The 15,405-nt window shown below is 46.4% G+C and overlaps 2 protein-coding genes across 2 annotated transcripts; one reads left to right on the top strand and one right to left on the bottom strand.

The window, feature by feature from the left end:
* Positions 1–369: 369 nt before the first annotated feature.
* cenpl (centromere protein L) lies at positions 370–2,597 on the top strand. The gene is made up of 5 exons (XM_067252718.1): positions 370–394; positions 677–848; positions 1,053–1,304; positions 1,481–2,038; positions 2,175–2,597. The coding sequence occupies exons 1-5, from the start codon at positions 378–380 to the stop codon at positions 2,244–2,246; spliced, it is 1,071 nt and encodes a 356-aa protein (XP_067108819.1). The 5' UTR covers positions 370–377; the 3' UTR covers positions 2,247–2,597.
* Positions 2,598–2,606: 9 nt separating this feature from the next.
* On the bottom strand, positions 2,607–9,384 carry klhl20 (kelch-like family member 20). The gene is made up of 13 exons (XM_067252717.1): positions 9,266–9,384; positions 8,782–8,840; positions 7,835–8,201; positions 7,454–7,660; positions 7,042–7,200; positions 6,520–6,614; positions 6,193–6,308; positions 5,765–5,948; positions 5,319–5,462; positions 4,996–5,129; positions 4,521–4,729; positions 4,320–4,426; positions 2,607–4,191 (listed from the first exon to the last, which is right to left on the bottom strand). The coding sequence occupies exons 2-13, from the start codon at positions 8,802–8,804 to the stop codon at positions 4,107–4,109; spliced, it is 1,830 nt and encodes a 609-aa protein (XP_067108818.1). The 5' UTR covers positions 8,805–8,840; positions 9,266–9,384; the 3' UTR covers positions 2,607–4,106.
* Positions 9,385–15,405: the final 6,021 nt, after the last annotated feature.

Genomic DNA, 15,405 nt, shown 5'->3' with positions numbered 1-15,405 from the left:
ATCTAAAAGTCACAACAATCTCACAGTAGGCAGTTTGGATATCAGCGATTGTCTCCTTGTTCAAATTTAGAACAAAGTAATAGAGCATTGTAATCGGTTGATTCCTTAAAACTATTTGAAGTCCATTGTTTGTAAATATGAATAACCTTAAATAATGTATAGCATATGTGGATATTTGTGTCACAGTGGTGAGTTCATTGTATTTTAAGGTCTCAATGCATTTAAATGCAAAGTGTAACTTTAGAGTTGTATGATGCGGCAATCGACTACACAGTCCTAGACACTCTTTCAACGGGTCTGCTCCAGTTGGATTCTGGGAAAGCGCGATGTTCAAATTAATTTCCTTTTTCAGTCTGTTGTTGTTCTCTTCAGAGACTATGGAGACACGGAACAGGTAGTCTATGTATTTAAACTATTATAAATCAGCCAATTTCACTCACTAGTGCAGGTAATGGCCGTGACATACTTTCTTGATCTAAACTCGGAATACGATGAACCATCATTATCAAAAATCATCAAAATGTTCAGGCTACAGTAGCTTACTAAAGCTAGCCTAGCTAGCTTAATCCACATACTGTTGCTAGCGTCCAGGCAGTATCGACTAACAGTTATACGAGCTGACATGACTTATAAAAGTCACGCTAACTGGCTATAACTTAATCTATTTTCTCTGCAGCATCGTAAAGACTCCACTCAACAGAGTTTTGACACAAAGACGAAGCAGAAGTTACAGGCGATCACGGCGCAGCTGTGTTGAAGCAACATCACACCTTGGTTACACTCCTGGCCAACTAACAGCTCTAAGGGTACCGACGAGCAGAAAAGCACCCAAGTCCCGTGATATTACGGTAACTCAAATGTAGCAGCATGCTTTTGTTGTTTTATACTGTAGACCGACTACTTTGAAGCTGTCCTGTGGCATTTAATGTGGCCTACTGTGAACCATAAAATAACAACTTTAACGCAGAGGACATTTGCAATACATATCCTGTAATGATCAAAGTAATATCAATTTGTACTGACAAATGTATTTTTCTTCTGTTCCCTTTAAGAAAAATGTTGATCCTGATCAAGTGGCCCTCCTGGTCAAAGGGGAATGGCGATTGTCCTACGTCACCCCTCTGCATCGTTTCAGATACACCCTGCTGAAGTCCTACTCCAAGCAGCTGTCTGCATATATTGTGTCAGAGAAGCAGCAAGGCCTGGCAGTGGAAGTGGGACCCGAGTCCGACTTCAAGGTCACCATCTCAGTGGTGCTCGGGCTAGCGGAGACTGACGAAGATGCAGAAACAATTATCATTCAAGTAAAAGTTCCACTCCACTAGAATATTACAGATTGAAAGTCTAGATTTTCAGTGAAACTAGTTATTTTCCCTCTAAACTACTGAAGAGCATTTAATGCATTTTTTGTATTAGCTAGCCGAATTGTTAGTTGAATGTGTTAGTTAACTGATGCTGTACTGCTCTCTCCATTTCTCAGATTCAGTCAAGACCATTATTTGCAGCCAAAGACGATTTACAGAAGGTGGTGTGGAGTGGCTGGCTGACCTGCGTCAACGGAGACCCCATCTATCTGCGCTCTCTACCCCTGGACTTTGTGTGCCTACCTCTGTTCTGCAGCAGAGGAGCAGAGACCCTCACAACAATCGTCAAATCCTGGTTCCAGAGGACCTTTGATTGTTGCTTCGGCACTCTGGGCATCAACTGTACCAACCTGCAGTGGCTGGCTTCTCTGTGGACTGGCTGCCACCCAGACAACAGCATCCAGCACCTTAAACTGGTGTGGACCATGCCCACGCTGCCTCCTATGGATGTGACCTACACGGTGAACTCCCAGGACGCCTGGGAGCTGTGGAACAGCCTCCGTCAGGAGCACGATGTCACCAACGACAGCAGTGTGGACCTTCAGGAAGTGAGCCGCTTCATGCAGGGGCTGGAAGCCCACTTTTACAGGCACTTCCGGGTCGATCTGTCGGCTGGGCAACTGGTGCAGGTGACCACAGCGCTAGGTTCCGCTCACCACAGCGGCAAAGTCAAGGTAAGAGTTGGGAAACTGACGTTAACGCAAATTCCGCACAAAATATTGCACATACCTTTTGGGATTGTTGTTGAATTTTTATACACATATTAATTTATTTTGTGAAATCTTGATCGTGAGTATTTATTCCTTTCAGATTGACAGCAGCTACATGACTACCATCCTGATGTTACTGACAGAATGTGCTCTCCTCAAGATGCCCATCTAACTGGACCTTCCACATTTGTATATTTGTGTAAAATGACCTTGTAAATATCCTAGTATTCCCTGTGAAAAGGTATATGCATTTTAAAGCAACCATGTTTTTAAAAGTCTGTCTTTGTTTTTATACTGTTGACATGGTTCTCAACATTGTTGGTTTACAACTGATTGTTGCAACTTCTGGGTTGCTGGTAGTTTCTAAAATCTGGTCATTCAGTGAAAAGTTGTATCAAGAAATAAGTCCCCTTGATGTACTCCTTCTGGGAGTAGTATCAGAGGAATTCCGGAAGATTTGTTTTTGATTGAAAATGTGTTTAACTGCATGATTATCAATAAAGTTTGAAATACAAATGGACAAGAGAAAAGATGGTGAGCTTCTGTTTACTACCAGCATGAGTCATTTTCTATTGCACAGACAGATCCACGACGGTTCATACGAGTAGAATGCCACACTATTATCAAGGCTTACAGATAACACAGGCCTCAAACCCTCAGACATAACAGATCTACTGTCTTCTTTCCCCCTCTTAGATTGACAAAACTCAGAATGGTGAACATTCATGATAGGAGTATGACATTATCCACCATTGAGTAAAAGCATAGCATATGCTAAAAAGCAACATTAGCACAATGATGGACACATCCATAGTAGCCTGGTTCCAAAACTATGCTTGGCAAAAGTACAATGAAACTACTGTTTTGGCCTAGGTCTCACAGCATCATCGCTATAGTCCATGCGGTTCTGAAGATGGCTACATTTTTCTTCCCCTCACATGTAACAAGGGTGCTATCAGAGCCATAGCACATACAGTATCTAGGTTAGTGTTTCATTCACCAGCTCCATCTAAAAGATTTACTCTGTGGCAGTGACATGGTGACAATACCGTTACCAGGGTTTTACATAGACCAACTGACAAGTTCAAAATGCATATTACAACATGTCTTTACGCTTCCTTGCTGTGCTTTCAATGAACTGCTGTGGATGTGTTTATGCATCTCATTCGCCACAGAATATATAGAATGTAAATAAAGTGCAGACCGTTTTAGAAATGTGATTCCTATGAAGTAAAAAGACCAGTGATTATGTGTCACCCTGCTGCACCAAATAACCACTTTCACACAGCCTTGGGGACACGCCATAGTATGAAGGTTTTATGATCAACTATAAAATTGTTGTAACATTTGTGAAAACAACAGATTTTTTGGACCAGATTCTCTCCCCTCCCAGAAAAAAATTCAGGGCCCCAGATAATGCTCAGTGTCACACTCTAAAAACAGCAACACAAAAAAAAAATAATATAGAATAATATCACAGTGCATTAAATTTAGAGGAGATTCAAACAAGTTCCCCACATGACCTACTTATGAAGACCAGCACAAGTAGAGTGACCCCATCGGCTTAGTGCACCTGGAGAGGCTGTCTTCAAGCCCTATGGAGTATCTGCATGGAAACATCCGGTCAATGGCCAGAGTTTATGAGAAGTAGACGCCACCTAAAATCTCGACTGTTATTCTAAAGTGCAGAGGCACAGTGCCATCTCAGTCACACAGATATAACAATGGGGATGTGGAGTATTTGCTTCGGGGATGATTCAAAGAAAAAAAAATCCTTCTTCACACGTGATTGGTGGATTTCTCTGGGGATTGGCCTGGACAGTCATGTGATCTACTGGTGGCGCAGCGATGGACCAATGGCAGAACAGTAAAAAGTACACCGGTAGTGAAGTGACCGAAAGACATTTCCTTGGCATGCCAACTGACTGGCTGTGAGTGAGAGAAGCCGTCGCCCTCCATTCCCTTCATCTCAGCACAAGAACGTCTCTTTAGGAGGCACGAGTGACGAAGACGCTGTGATCCTTGAGCTGCGTTACCAGATGTGAGATTCACAATGAGTCATTTTGATAACCCCCACTCCTCCGCCCAGTCGCCTGTAGTTCATGCCTCCGTAGAGCCTAGAGAGAGACAGAGACAGAGAGAGAAGGCAGGAGGTACAGTGAGACATTCGCTTGATACAGATGAGGGCAGTTTGGAGTATACAGGAGACACAAAAGCAGTCAATGGCAGGGTCCAGAAGGCCTACCTCCATGTGTTAGCATCAGGGTCATAGACCTCTATCGTTTTGAGGTACGTTGTGCCGTCGAACCCTCCAACTGCCATCAACTGCCCGTTTACCACCGCCAGTCCAACCTGCGAGAAACAAACATAAATAAGGTACACTCTTTCATCCAAATGATGATGCTGCCAACCTGCATTTACACATCAGAAGTGGACCAACACTGACCCCGCTGCGCCTGGACGTCATGGCGACGACGGGAGACCACTGATTGGTCCTGGGGTTGTAGCGCTCGGCGCTGCTGAGCTCCGTGGTGTCGTCGCGGCCGCCCACAGAGTAGATCATGTCCTGGTACACGGCACAGCCCAGGTGTTTCCTGCGCGTGCCCATGGGGGACACCGTGTGCCAGCGGTTCTCCTGGGGGTTGTACCTCTCCACTGTGACGCGGCGCACACACACAGACAGACGTACAGTTTAACATACGCAAGCAGCAAACCAGGCTTGTGGGTTTGACCTAACCTCCCAAACACACACACACACATAGATGTAGTTGACCACATCTTAACACAAAGGTAAATGTGGGAGAGCATTGTGAGTGAGGCACCACCTTCCCTCTACATTTTGTAGTAGGAACAATAATGATTTTGCCATCAGACCACTCATGCCGTTTAACACATGTCCTCAGCGTGCGATGGAGGTGTACCTGTGTTGAGCGGGGAGGTTCCGTCAGAGCCCCCCACAGCGTACAGGAAGCCCCCCAGCACTGCCACAGCCACCCCCAGCCTCCTGGTGCTCATGGAGGCCACGCGGGTCCACTTATTCTCCTTTGGGTCGTATCTGGAGCATCACCAGCAGGGGGATTGGGGGGTGAGTCACGACGGCACAAACACACAGCAGACAAACATACCGTACGATACCTTCAAGCAGGCTGTCATTCCAAGCAACGAACCGTAACCACAGTGCGTGCGCACAGCTACCTAACCCTGTCTTAGCTACCTGAGAAACAGGCCAGTACAAAACAGTCACCTCTCGACGATGTTGAGACAGGAGACGCCGTCCTGCCCCCCCACGGCGTACAGGTAGCCCCCCAGGACGGCCACGCCCACACTGGTCCTGCACGTGCTCGTTGGAGCCACGTCGCTGCTCCACTGGTTGGTCTTGGGGTCGTATCTGGTCACACAGGAAGTGGACATGGCGACAAGATGTTTATAAGGGGGGGGGGGGGGGGGGTAGCTTTCATTAGACATGTCCCACCCACTTTTTGAAAACAGAAAATCGGTCCTCCCCCACTTTTCTTCTTTTTTATAAAGAAGATTGAACAGCCTCATACTCAGTTAATACATAAAGATGTCCCACCCACACTTGAAAACAGACCCAAGCCCCGGTGTTTATGTAATGGCGGTAACGAACAACTAAAACAATGCCGAGGCAGGTCACAGCCCTGCAGCGGGAGAGCACCCAGCAGGACCGACCTCTCAACACTGTTGAGGTAGGAGGAACCATCGTGCCCGCCGACGGCGTACAACAGGTCGTCCAGCACGCTGACCCCGACGCCACAGCGCCGCTTGCTCATGGACGCCACCATGCGCCACTCGTTGGTCTGGGGGTCGTAGCGCTCGACGCTGGAGATGGCGTCACCGCTACACCAGCCCCCAACTGCAGGAACACGGAGAGGAGAGGGAAAGAGAGGAACAGGTGAACTTTTGGTAAGGCCTTCTCCACTGCGTTTCATTTTATTCCACTTTGCCAGACACATGACATTTATTAGTGCAGCAGATGTTCAAGAAGACTAGAAGTGCACAATTCTAACAGTATTACAGCTGTTAGTCACAGAGAAGACACAGAGCAACAGTCACGTCATCTCAACTATAATCCTTAAGTCTTGCTCTGGGTGACAGACCTGCAAACAGCACCTCTCCACAGCGGATGGGCTTCCTCGGCCTGGTTCTGGGCCCCTGCATCAGAGGCCTCTCCTGGGGCAGGAGGAGGTAGTTCTTGGCTTCATCCACCAGGTCCCTGGATGAGAGGTGAGGCGAAACTATGATCAAAACTCTAGGTAATCAAGCAGCCCACACACACTGCTTTGTCATCGTGTTGACTTGGATTGGGGTGAAGTGACTAATGATTCAACTGTTGTTCAGTAAACGAGAAGGAAATGAGGGCTAATATAGGATGGGGATGTTGGATCCAGGTTAGTTGATCATGCTGTGTTTCTAGCTCCGCCCACCTGCACTCCTCGTCACTCTTGATGAGCGGGTCCGACCCCACAGTCCCCACCAGGAACTTGGGGCTCAGGAGGGGGAGGCGCACATGCTGCAAAACCTACGACCACAACACAACCACAGGTCAGTCACCTACAACCACAACACAAGCACAGGTCAGTCACCTACGACCACAACACAACCACAGGTCAGTCACCTACGACCACAACACAAGCACAGGTCAGTCACCTACAACCACAACACAAGCACTGTGGTCAGTAACCTATAACCACAACCACTGTGGTCAGCAACCTATAACCACACAACTACAGGGTCAATAACAGGATGAAAGAAAACGACTTGGACTTGACCCCATTTCCATACTGCATTAACATAACACTGTAGCTATAATACTACGCAGTTCTGTACAGATTTGAGCTATTAAGTTCTATTTCAGACCAGGGTGTTCTCCATTGAGAGGAGATTACTCCATTTGAAGAGCACCAGGTGTACAGTTTCCAGGCAGGTGGAAAACAGTCATGTCTGACCTGGGGCAGCTGGGGTCGTCTCTCCTGGATGCTGTACTTGACCCAGGCCATGACGGCGTTGAACACCTGCTCCTCACTACGAACGTTCAGTTCGTCACTGGAGATGATGTCTATTAGCTGGTTGGCAGGGAGCAACATGAACTCCTCACTCTCCATAACCTGAAGGACAAGAATAAGACCGACCCATGTCAGGAGACTCGTCCAACATCTTGCGAAGCTTTGAAAGCATATTGACGTGTTGAGGGGAGTGCCGGGCGAACTTACCAGCACGCGCAAGCAAATGTAAACACACACAAGTACAAGGAACACCTCTAACTGGAATCCAAGCCCTGACTTTTTACAGCAGTGACCTGTACCTTCTCTCTCACACACACACACACACACACAACACCGTTAAGAGAGTCCTCCTCACTTCTTGGAAGTTATGCTGGGTGAACTTGTCGGCTATCCTCAGGAGCTCCCTGCAGGAGTGCGTGTCAGCGAAGGCCCTGATGCCCAGGCAGTTGGACGGGTCCAGCTGCCTCTTGAGGAACTCGCAGCACGCCTCTTGGATCTCAGCCAGCTGCAGGAGGCAGGCAGCGGGCAGCAGAGTCTGGACGTTCCCTTCCTCCACAGTCACCTGCAGGCGGAAGAGCACCACAAACACCTGCTCATCCAGCCGTGGCGCTTTCATATCTTTTCTATGACTTTCAAAATAACAAAGATTGATACAGCCGTCTCGTCTCCCCTAGTCGACGACCGTCCGCGTCAGATCCGCTTTTACACTATCCCTCCCAACACACGCATCCCTTACCTGCGAGGTGTATGCGAAGTCGATCAGCAGCTCCATGGCTCTCTCGTCAATGTCCCGGATCACCACCTCCGTCTGCCGGCTCTCCGCCAGCTCACCCGTGAACATGGCCCTGAAGTAGGGGCTGCAAGCCGACAGAATGACCCGGTGGGCGTAGATCTTTTTGGCGCCCACCACCAGCACCACGTCGCAGAGCTCCCTGTGCTTGCGAAGCAGGTTGATGACCTCCAGCGTCTGTCTGGGGTGCTTGTCGGACACATAGGGCATCCGCGCAGGCTGGGGAACCCCCTCCGGAAGCTTGTTGGGGTCTCCCAGGGTACAGCGGCTAGTGATGTCCATTCCGGTGTTGTCTTGGCGTGCGCTGGTAGCCCTGCAGGGGGGGGGGGGGGGGAGGGGGGGTTAGCAGGGTGAGGAGGAAAAAGAGTTGGGAATGTTGCCACCACTGAGCAGTACTTGAATTACAGGACATTAGGTGGATACAGCTCATATGGAACTTAATCAAAGCTCAAACTCTGGGATGTATTTAAACACAATGACAGCAAATATCTGAGGCTATTTTCTAGCTTTTAACTGGCCTCAGAGAATAGGGACTGGAGGCAGCTGTTAGGTTCTAATGCAAATTATAATGGTTAAAGACTTAGCACTCCCACTTTAACCAGTCCCTAGACACACTCTGAGGTCAGTTCGAGTCGGGTGGGGTCTATTCTATGAATAGAAAGACAGAATTGACTCAATAGCCACACAGTGGCGACGACAGAAGAAAAAATGTACTAGGGTACACAATGAAAGGAAAATTGCTAGCTCACACGTCAATCTATAAAACGGAGTGAATGGCAGTAGGTTAAAATGTTTGGTTACGGTAATGGAATAATTTCAAACTGAAATAACCTAGTTATCTTAGTCGGCTAGAGATTAGATGATCATGTAACTGTAGCGTATACAACACGTACCTGCGCATTGGGTTTCCGTCCATGCACAGAAAACGATGTTTGGTCCACTATTTGCCGACCTAATGGTTAGAAAAACAAATAAACATAATTGTGTTATCAGATCCTATTCTTCCTTGTGATGTCTGATGAATAGCGAGCATTGGCACATTTGGCTAGCCTAGCTAGATGGCTAGCTCGAAAAATTGCAACGGACAAGTTTTTTTTACAGAAGTCTACGTGGTTGAATTAGATTTTAATTAACTAGCGACATGCAACCTAAACCTAGCACGCATGTTCTAACTTTAGCCGACTTTCTTGTCGGACTGTCTAGATTTAGCCTTGATAACTGACACTGTTGCTAGCTACAGTAGCTAGTCGTCCAATGTGTTGTGATCTACAGTATGGCACAGGAGATATCCGCTAGCCAAACAAACTGACTTGCGCTTTTTCGAAAAAGGAATATGATTAGTCTGGAACGGAACAAATACGAATCGAAAATAATTACCTTATAAACCCATTCCAACGTCCGGGCTGATCACTGATTTGGCTAGCACCTACACAAATCTAAATAGGGTGGACTAGCTACACTAGGCCAGCTCTATCTACACATTCCACGAAATTCCCACTAACCCCTTCCGGCTGCGTATTTTGTCATAAGAAATTCCAAAATAAAGGTCATCAGATGCGAAATTATTTGTATTTTTGACAGTGAAAAGATGTAAACTCTTATGCAAAAATCGAATACCTAAACAGTTGAAAAGTTTGATGAAATTGATGATAACTTTAATGGAGGTATGGGGAAAAAAAGCATTTATCTGTCATGAGAACATGCAAATGTGTATGATTTTACACGGCTGCTGCTGCCTTTGATCTAAAACTAGATGGCAGTATTTGACTATCAAGAGGACGACAAACCGACGTTTCTATAGCCACTGAGATGATTTGTGTGACCCTGCTGTATGTGATAAATGAATCACCTCTGGCATTACTAACAAAGCCTACTTTTAAATCTGGTTCATATAAATGTTTTATTAATTAAATAAATAGATGAAAAAACACATTTCTACATGACTTGTTACATGCTTTCTATTGTACAATAGAGGGAAATGCGAACGAATGGATTGAGAACTGAATGACAATGCCTTGCTCACTGTAAATGAAAAAATATTGCCAAAACAGCTTAGCTCTCCGGGTTTTACATGTCCTCGAGAAGAAGCGCCCTGCTCCTGCCTGTGTTACCCTCTCTTCTCCTACCCTGTCTCCTAAAATGTTTGCACGTGTCAGAGGTAGGGTTTGGTGCTGGGGATTGCACTGTGACTCAGCTTCAGATTGAGTATACAGTCTGAAATATCTGCAGCCTTTGTTTAGCTTACTTTATAGACGAGCAGGCGCTCTACTCTGGTGCCACCAGAATATCTGAGAGGCCTAAACAAAAGCTGTCTTTGTTATCTAATTTATCAATCATCTATGAATAAAGTTGACATCACAGGTATGGCACAGAGAGGACCTCTGTTTGTTCTAGGTTTTATCAGCTTTGATACTGCAGACAATAGCCTGCTGTCACTGTTTGTGTGTGTGTGTGTGTGTGTGTGTGTGTGTGTGTGTGTGTGTGTGTGTGTGTGTGTGTGTGTGTGTGTGTGTGTGTGTGTGTGTGTGTGTGTGTGTGTGTGTGTGTGTGTGTGTGTGTGTTTGTTTGTTTGTGTGTGTGCGTTTGACATTCTCTGCAGCCTAAATATCTCTGACTAAAATTGTCTTAGTAGGACAGTGGTAAGCCGGGAGCTTTCCATCACAAAAGCACAGATAACCTCCTGAATCCTACCACCCTAAATGAACTCAGCATTCCAACACTGAGTGGCAGTCCACAGTATTCAGCTGTGCCAGACAATATTTAGCTCTGGCCAAACAAGAGACAGGGTGAATAAACACGTCTGTTTTAGAAGATTTACTGAATGCATATATCACCCAACAATTCTCTGAACCTTTGCTGTTGAAATGATCTAGAGATGTATCTGAAGGCTGCATGCAGTGAGATCCCCGTACCCAGACTGAGAGGTGGGCAGAGGTTAGACAGAGTCCCCAGCTCATTATACCATCGGCAGGGAACAGGGCCCAGAGTGCGCCCCACCACAAGCTGCCCCCCTGGGGCTATACCAGCCAGCAAGGCCCTGGAGCGGAATCGCCTGGAGCACTTTCTCCATGTCTACGGCCAGCCTTTCCAGGGATGCATTCAGCCCAGCAACAGCATGGTCTACAGGTAGAGATTACAGGGTGTAATAAAGGGCAAGTGCATAATTAATGTGTGTTGATGTGATTAATACAATTAACCTACTGGACCAAATCTTTATTGCGCTAAACAGTACTCAGCCTTTATCAAATGATTGGAAGGGGATGACATTTTAATAAATACAGTAAGTGATGATTGTTGAATAATTGTTCTTGTTACTGAGTGATGATCTCGACAGCATTACTGGATTTTGCACTTGTTAGGAACGTGGAGAGAGAGAATTAAAGAAAGAAAAGTGATTGGTTTTGTTGTTTACCTGTCTTACATAATCAGATAATTTGCCAGGCCACCACTGAGATGACAGTGGCACACTATAGAGACAAAACCACATTTATCTGCATGGGTGACAGCTCTTAATCAGTGTAATTGTTAGTTGGGTATTGACGGTCCGCGATGGCGAGGATTACTTTTCCTGAAATGTTAACACACTCAGTGGAGGGATGTCAACACGTCTCGAGCAGATCATTTATTAACCCCGGGAATTAATGATTACATTTTAGGTGGACTCAGCAGGTGTCGTGTTAAATACTTAATGTCATCCTGACGCTCGTCCTCAGGAGGAGTCTTCGGAAGGGAGGCCGCGGGTGGTTCTGCTAGCACCCACAGCGGGCGTGTTTGATCTGAAGGGCAGAGGAGGAGCCATACACTGACAGCTCTCCGTCTTGCCACAGCGGAACCCCGTTATAAGTAGCCTAAAACTGAATGGCTGCGTCGCAGGACGTAAGCAAAGCTTACAGCGAGGCATTCCCCAAACATTGGTATCCTTTAACGTGTGGCGCCCGGGTGATGGAGTGGAACATAGCTGTAATTTGCAGCAGTATTTCACAGTTTACTAGACGTTTGACACAGAGATTTTTTTGAGGTGTGGAAGTCGTTCTCAAGACCTAAAGAGCTGATTCATATCAGCTCATATCTGTTTCTGTTGGCCTCTAAGAACCAATGTTACCCTCACTTCTAAGAAGGTCTGTTTGTATGTAAAGGTCAGGAAGTCCCTAGTCTACCAATAGCCGTGGGTCAATAATGTGTGTGCGCGTGTGTGTTTATACCTAGGTAGGATGGTCTCTACCAGGTATACCATTAAGAGTAAATCTCCCATTTCCCCACCTGTGGTCATCATCAATTCTCCTTATCACCCTTGTGACCAGTACTTCGGCAGTCGGCTTTGTTGATAGCCTATGCTAACTCACTGTTGAATTATACATTAGCAACATATCAGAGCTGGCTAATGCCAACCCATTACCTTTTATGTAGTGGTGCCTTTTATGTTTACGACCATTTTATCTATGTTATCGTCCTTTGTAATGGCGGTATATATTCAGTTACAGAACAAACACTCATAAAAAAAGTCAATCTTAACAACACGATCTGTGTCTTCCTTGTACAATGACACTAAGCTTTAAACAACAAAAGAATACCTGGCTGTTTTGTGTGTGACTGTATTGGAGAAGAATATTCTTCTTCTCCAGCAAGTCACTCTGAGGAGAAGCCACGCTATTACATTTTCTTCTGTCATATAAAAGTCTGATTATAATGTGTTTCTAGCTGGCTGTTTTTTTTTCTGTGGGTGATGCTGCTGGCCAGCCCAGGCATTTCATCAACAGGGATTCTAGGGCAGGTCTTCTGGCACCCTGGGCATAATGAGTGTAACTGGTGTAACCCTGTAGATATATGTCACCTTACGGATAGCTCCTAGCTCTCTAATCCAATACACCACAGACTTTACTAGGACAAGGGCAGGGAATGGAAGGGATGTTGAAGCAGCCTTTGGGGCAGGAGGACTGTCAGGAAGTTGTGAAAATAATAATGGTAGATGGCAACAGGGGTGGTGATGATAAGGATGATGATGATTACGGCTGATGAGGTTGACAGCGATGTACTGCCAGCAAGTGAAAATGTTAATGGTAGATGATCGCCGACATTGCGGACCGTTAAGGGTCGATGATGAAGCAGACAACGACGTATTCTCTGGCGCTCTCTATAGGACAGCGTTCCCGGACCCCTGCCTGTGTGGGACTCCTGTACTCTCATCAGTATGGCGCACACGTGCTTCAAACCTGGGGTGATGTTCGCACTGTTCCACCGTGCTCAATACGTCAGGCCATTATGTCTATGTGGAGTCACAGCTATTCTGTAAGGGCTCATTCAACACACTGTCCCAGCTCTGTGGTATGGAGCCACGCCTTGCATTATAATGACACATGCTCCCTGGCTAATCCTCTGCATACTGTGTTGTTATGGACTGGCGCAGGCACGCGAGAGCCGTACTAAATGGTGATTTCATAGGGAGGAGGAGAGAGGGATGGAGAGGGTGGAGGGGAAGGAGGAAGAGCAGGGGAGAGAGTTGTAGAAGGGGGGAATAGGGAGAGAGACGGGGAGAGAGAGAGGGAGAAAGAGAGAGTGTTGGAGACTCGAGGCAGACTATTGCGGCAGTGATGTCATATGTGTCCCCTTTGGCATGCAGTATTGTCGGCTCATAGAGAAGTACTGTCAATGCACAGATAACAGGCACATTTCCATCTGTTGAACGTTTTGTATGCAAATGACACACACAGCATACCAGGATAAACCATTGTCAAATATTTTCAGATGTCAGTGCCTTCCTGAAAGATCACTGATTTGTAATAGGGCCACAGATACAAAGACAAACAGGAGTAGTTTATCAGTCCTGTTTGAACTGAAACTGATCAAGGCTGTGTTTCCCTTGGGTTGGGGACAGGTCTGTGCATTTTTACAGATTCAGACACTTTTACAGTTAAAAGTAACTTTACCCTTCACTCTGTCTCTCTTTAAACACCAAACAGAACATGCCGTAACAATCCATCAGCATGGATTGCGTAAGTCTGACTCAGTCTGCCTCATTCACAGACACAGATTCACTCATTAATAGATCTTTAGTGGAGCGACAAGGTACACTACTCAGCCTGGAGGTACAGAAGTCCAGCCCGCTGGGGATTCTGTCCCAGGACGTGACAGTTCTGGCTGACACATTTGACTGACACACTTTTAACTGGGTTCGACGTGGAGGAAAACCAAGCCTCCAGGCAAAGAGCAAGGCATATGCTGTCGCCAGCAAAGCCTCCTGTTTCATCCGGCTCCTACTGGACTAAGATGGGACCCTGGAGAACCTGTCTGTGGCGCAGGCTGGGGGACATCTGGAGGCACACTGGACGTAGCATGTCACAGACACAGTATTGTTACCATTGTTTTGTAATGTAATATGCGTATGTACATCCTTGTCCTGTTACACAGAAGTTGATTTCCAGTTTTTTTTTCTTGGAATATTACAACAAGGAAAAAGTGAACATAATAAGGACTTCCTTAAGAAGGTCATTACCGTTAAACAGTAGACAACCTGTTACTTACGTGGACCAAATTAAGTGTCAGTACATTGGCAGAGCAGATAAAAGACTCATTCCTCATCTGACAGGCAGATCATTCGAGCTTAGGCGGTCATTCACATAACCACCCACCCATAGCCAGCTCCAAGTTTTCAGAAGAGAGGGTGAGGTGTAGGACCCTGTCTAATACTACAACTGCTGCTGTTGTACCGGATGTACACACAAGGATATAAATATGACTAGCTTAGCCCCAGGCTTCTCTGGCGTTCAATGAACCGTGAAAGCCTACACGATGTCACATCGCTGTCTTTCTGTGGGGGAGGACAGAGGAACGCAGCTCGGCTGCCCCCTCACAACCCTGGTTGGGCGAGTTTAGGGTTCCTTTCACCACACGATTACCACTCACTCTGGTCACTGTGGGCATTCTGGTCACCCTGGTCACTGTGGGCACGCTGGGCACTCTGGTCACTCTGCACATAGGTCAGCTGGCTTGCCGTTTGCAAATCATTGTACACTGTGTAAATCTAAACAAGCTGTAAACAGACCATCGGGAACACGAATAAAACTGTTGTTTTGTTTAATGTGAATGCGACTTGGTAAATTAAAGATAAATGGAGTGCGTTTGTAATGTCCGTGTCTCACGCCCAGGGTTCTGTAATGATCCATATGATCATTGCTCGCTCCCAAGTGCACACAGCTTTTTTATTCAATCAGACCAGACTCTTGCTCTCTGTTTCGCTGTTTCTCTGTTTCAAAGACAAACTCTCTCCCTCTCCCTCTCCCTCTCCCTCTCCCTCTCCCTCTCCCTCTCCCTCTCCCTCTCCCTCTCTCTCTCTCTCTCTCTCTCTCTCTCTCTCTCTCTTTCTCTCTCTTTCTCTCTCTCTCTCTCTCTCTCTCTCTCTCTCTCTCTCTCTCTCTCTCTCTTCTCTCTCTTTCTCTCTCTTTCTCTCTCTCTCTCTCTTTCGGAAAATGCATCAGTTATTTCAACCAGCGCAAGTGACTTGTATGTAGCCTCTCTCTCTC

The sequence above is a fragment of the Osmerus mordax genome, chromosome 16 (assembly GCF_038355195.1).
Source record: "Osmerus mordax isolate fOsmMor3 chromosome 16, fOsmMor3.pri, whole genome shotgun sequence".
NCBI lineage: Eukaryota > Metazoa > Chordata > Actinopteri > Osmeriformes > Osmeridae > Osmerus > Osmerus mordax.
The sequence above is the reverse complement of the archived record's forward strand: the minus strand, read 5'-3'. Positions and strand labels throughout refer to the sequence as shown.

Bases quoted from the DNA above. Each gene is read 5' to 3' on its own strand.
- cenpl (XM_067252718.1), top strand. The intron at 849-1,052 runs GTAACTCAAATG...GTTCCCTTTAAG, and splicing joins CCAAGTCCCGTGATATTACG to AAAAATGTTGATCCTGATCA. The intron at 1,305-1,480 runs GTAAAAGTTCCA...TCCATTTCTCAG, and splicing joins CAGAAACAATTATCATTCAA to ATTCAGTCAAGACCATTATT.
- klhl20 (XM_067252717.1), bottom strand. From the start codon at position 8,804: ATGGACGGAAACCCAATGCGCAG. The intron at 4,730-4,995 runs GTACACCTCCAT...GCCGCGTCACAG, and splicing joins AACCTCCCCGCTCAACACAG to TGGAGAGGTACAACCCCCAG. The intron at 4,192-4,319 runs GTAGGCCTTCTG...GTCTCTCTCTAG, and splicing joins CCTGATGCTAACACATGGAG to GCTCTACGGAGGCATGAACT.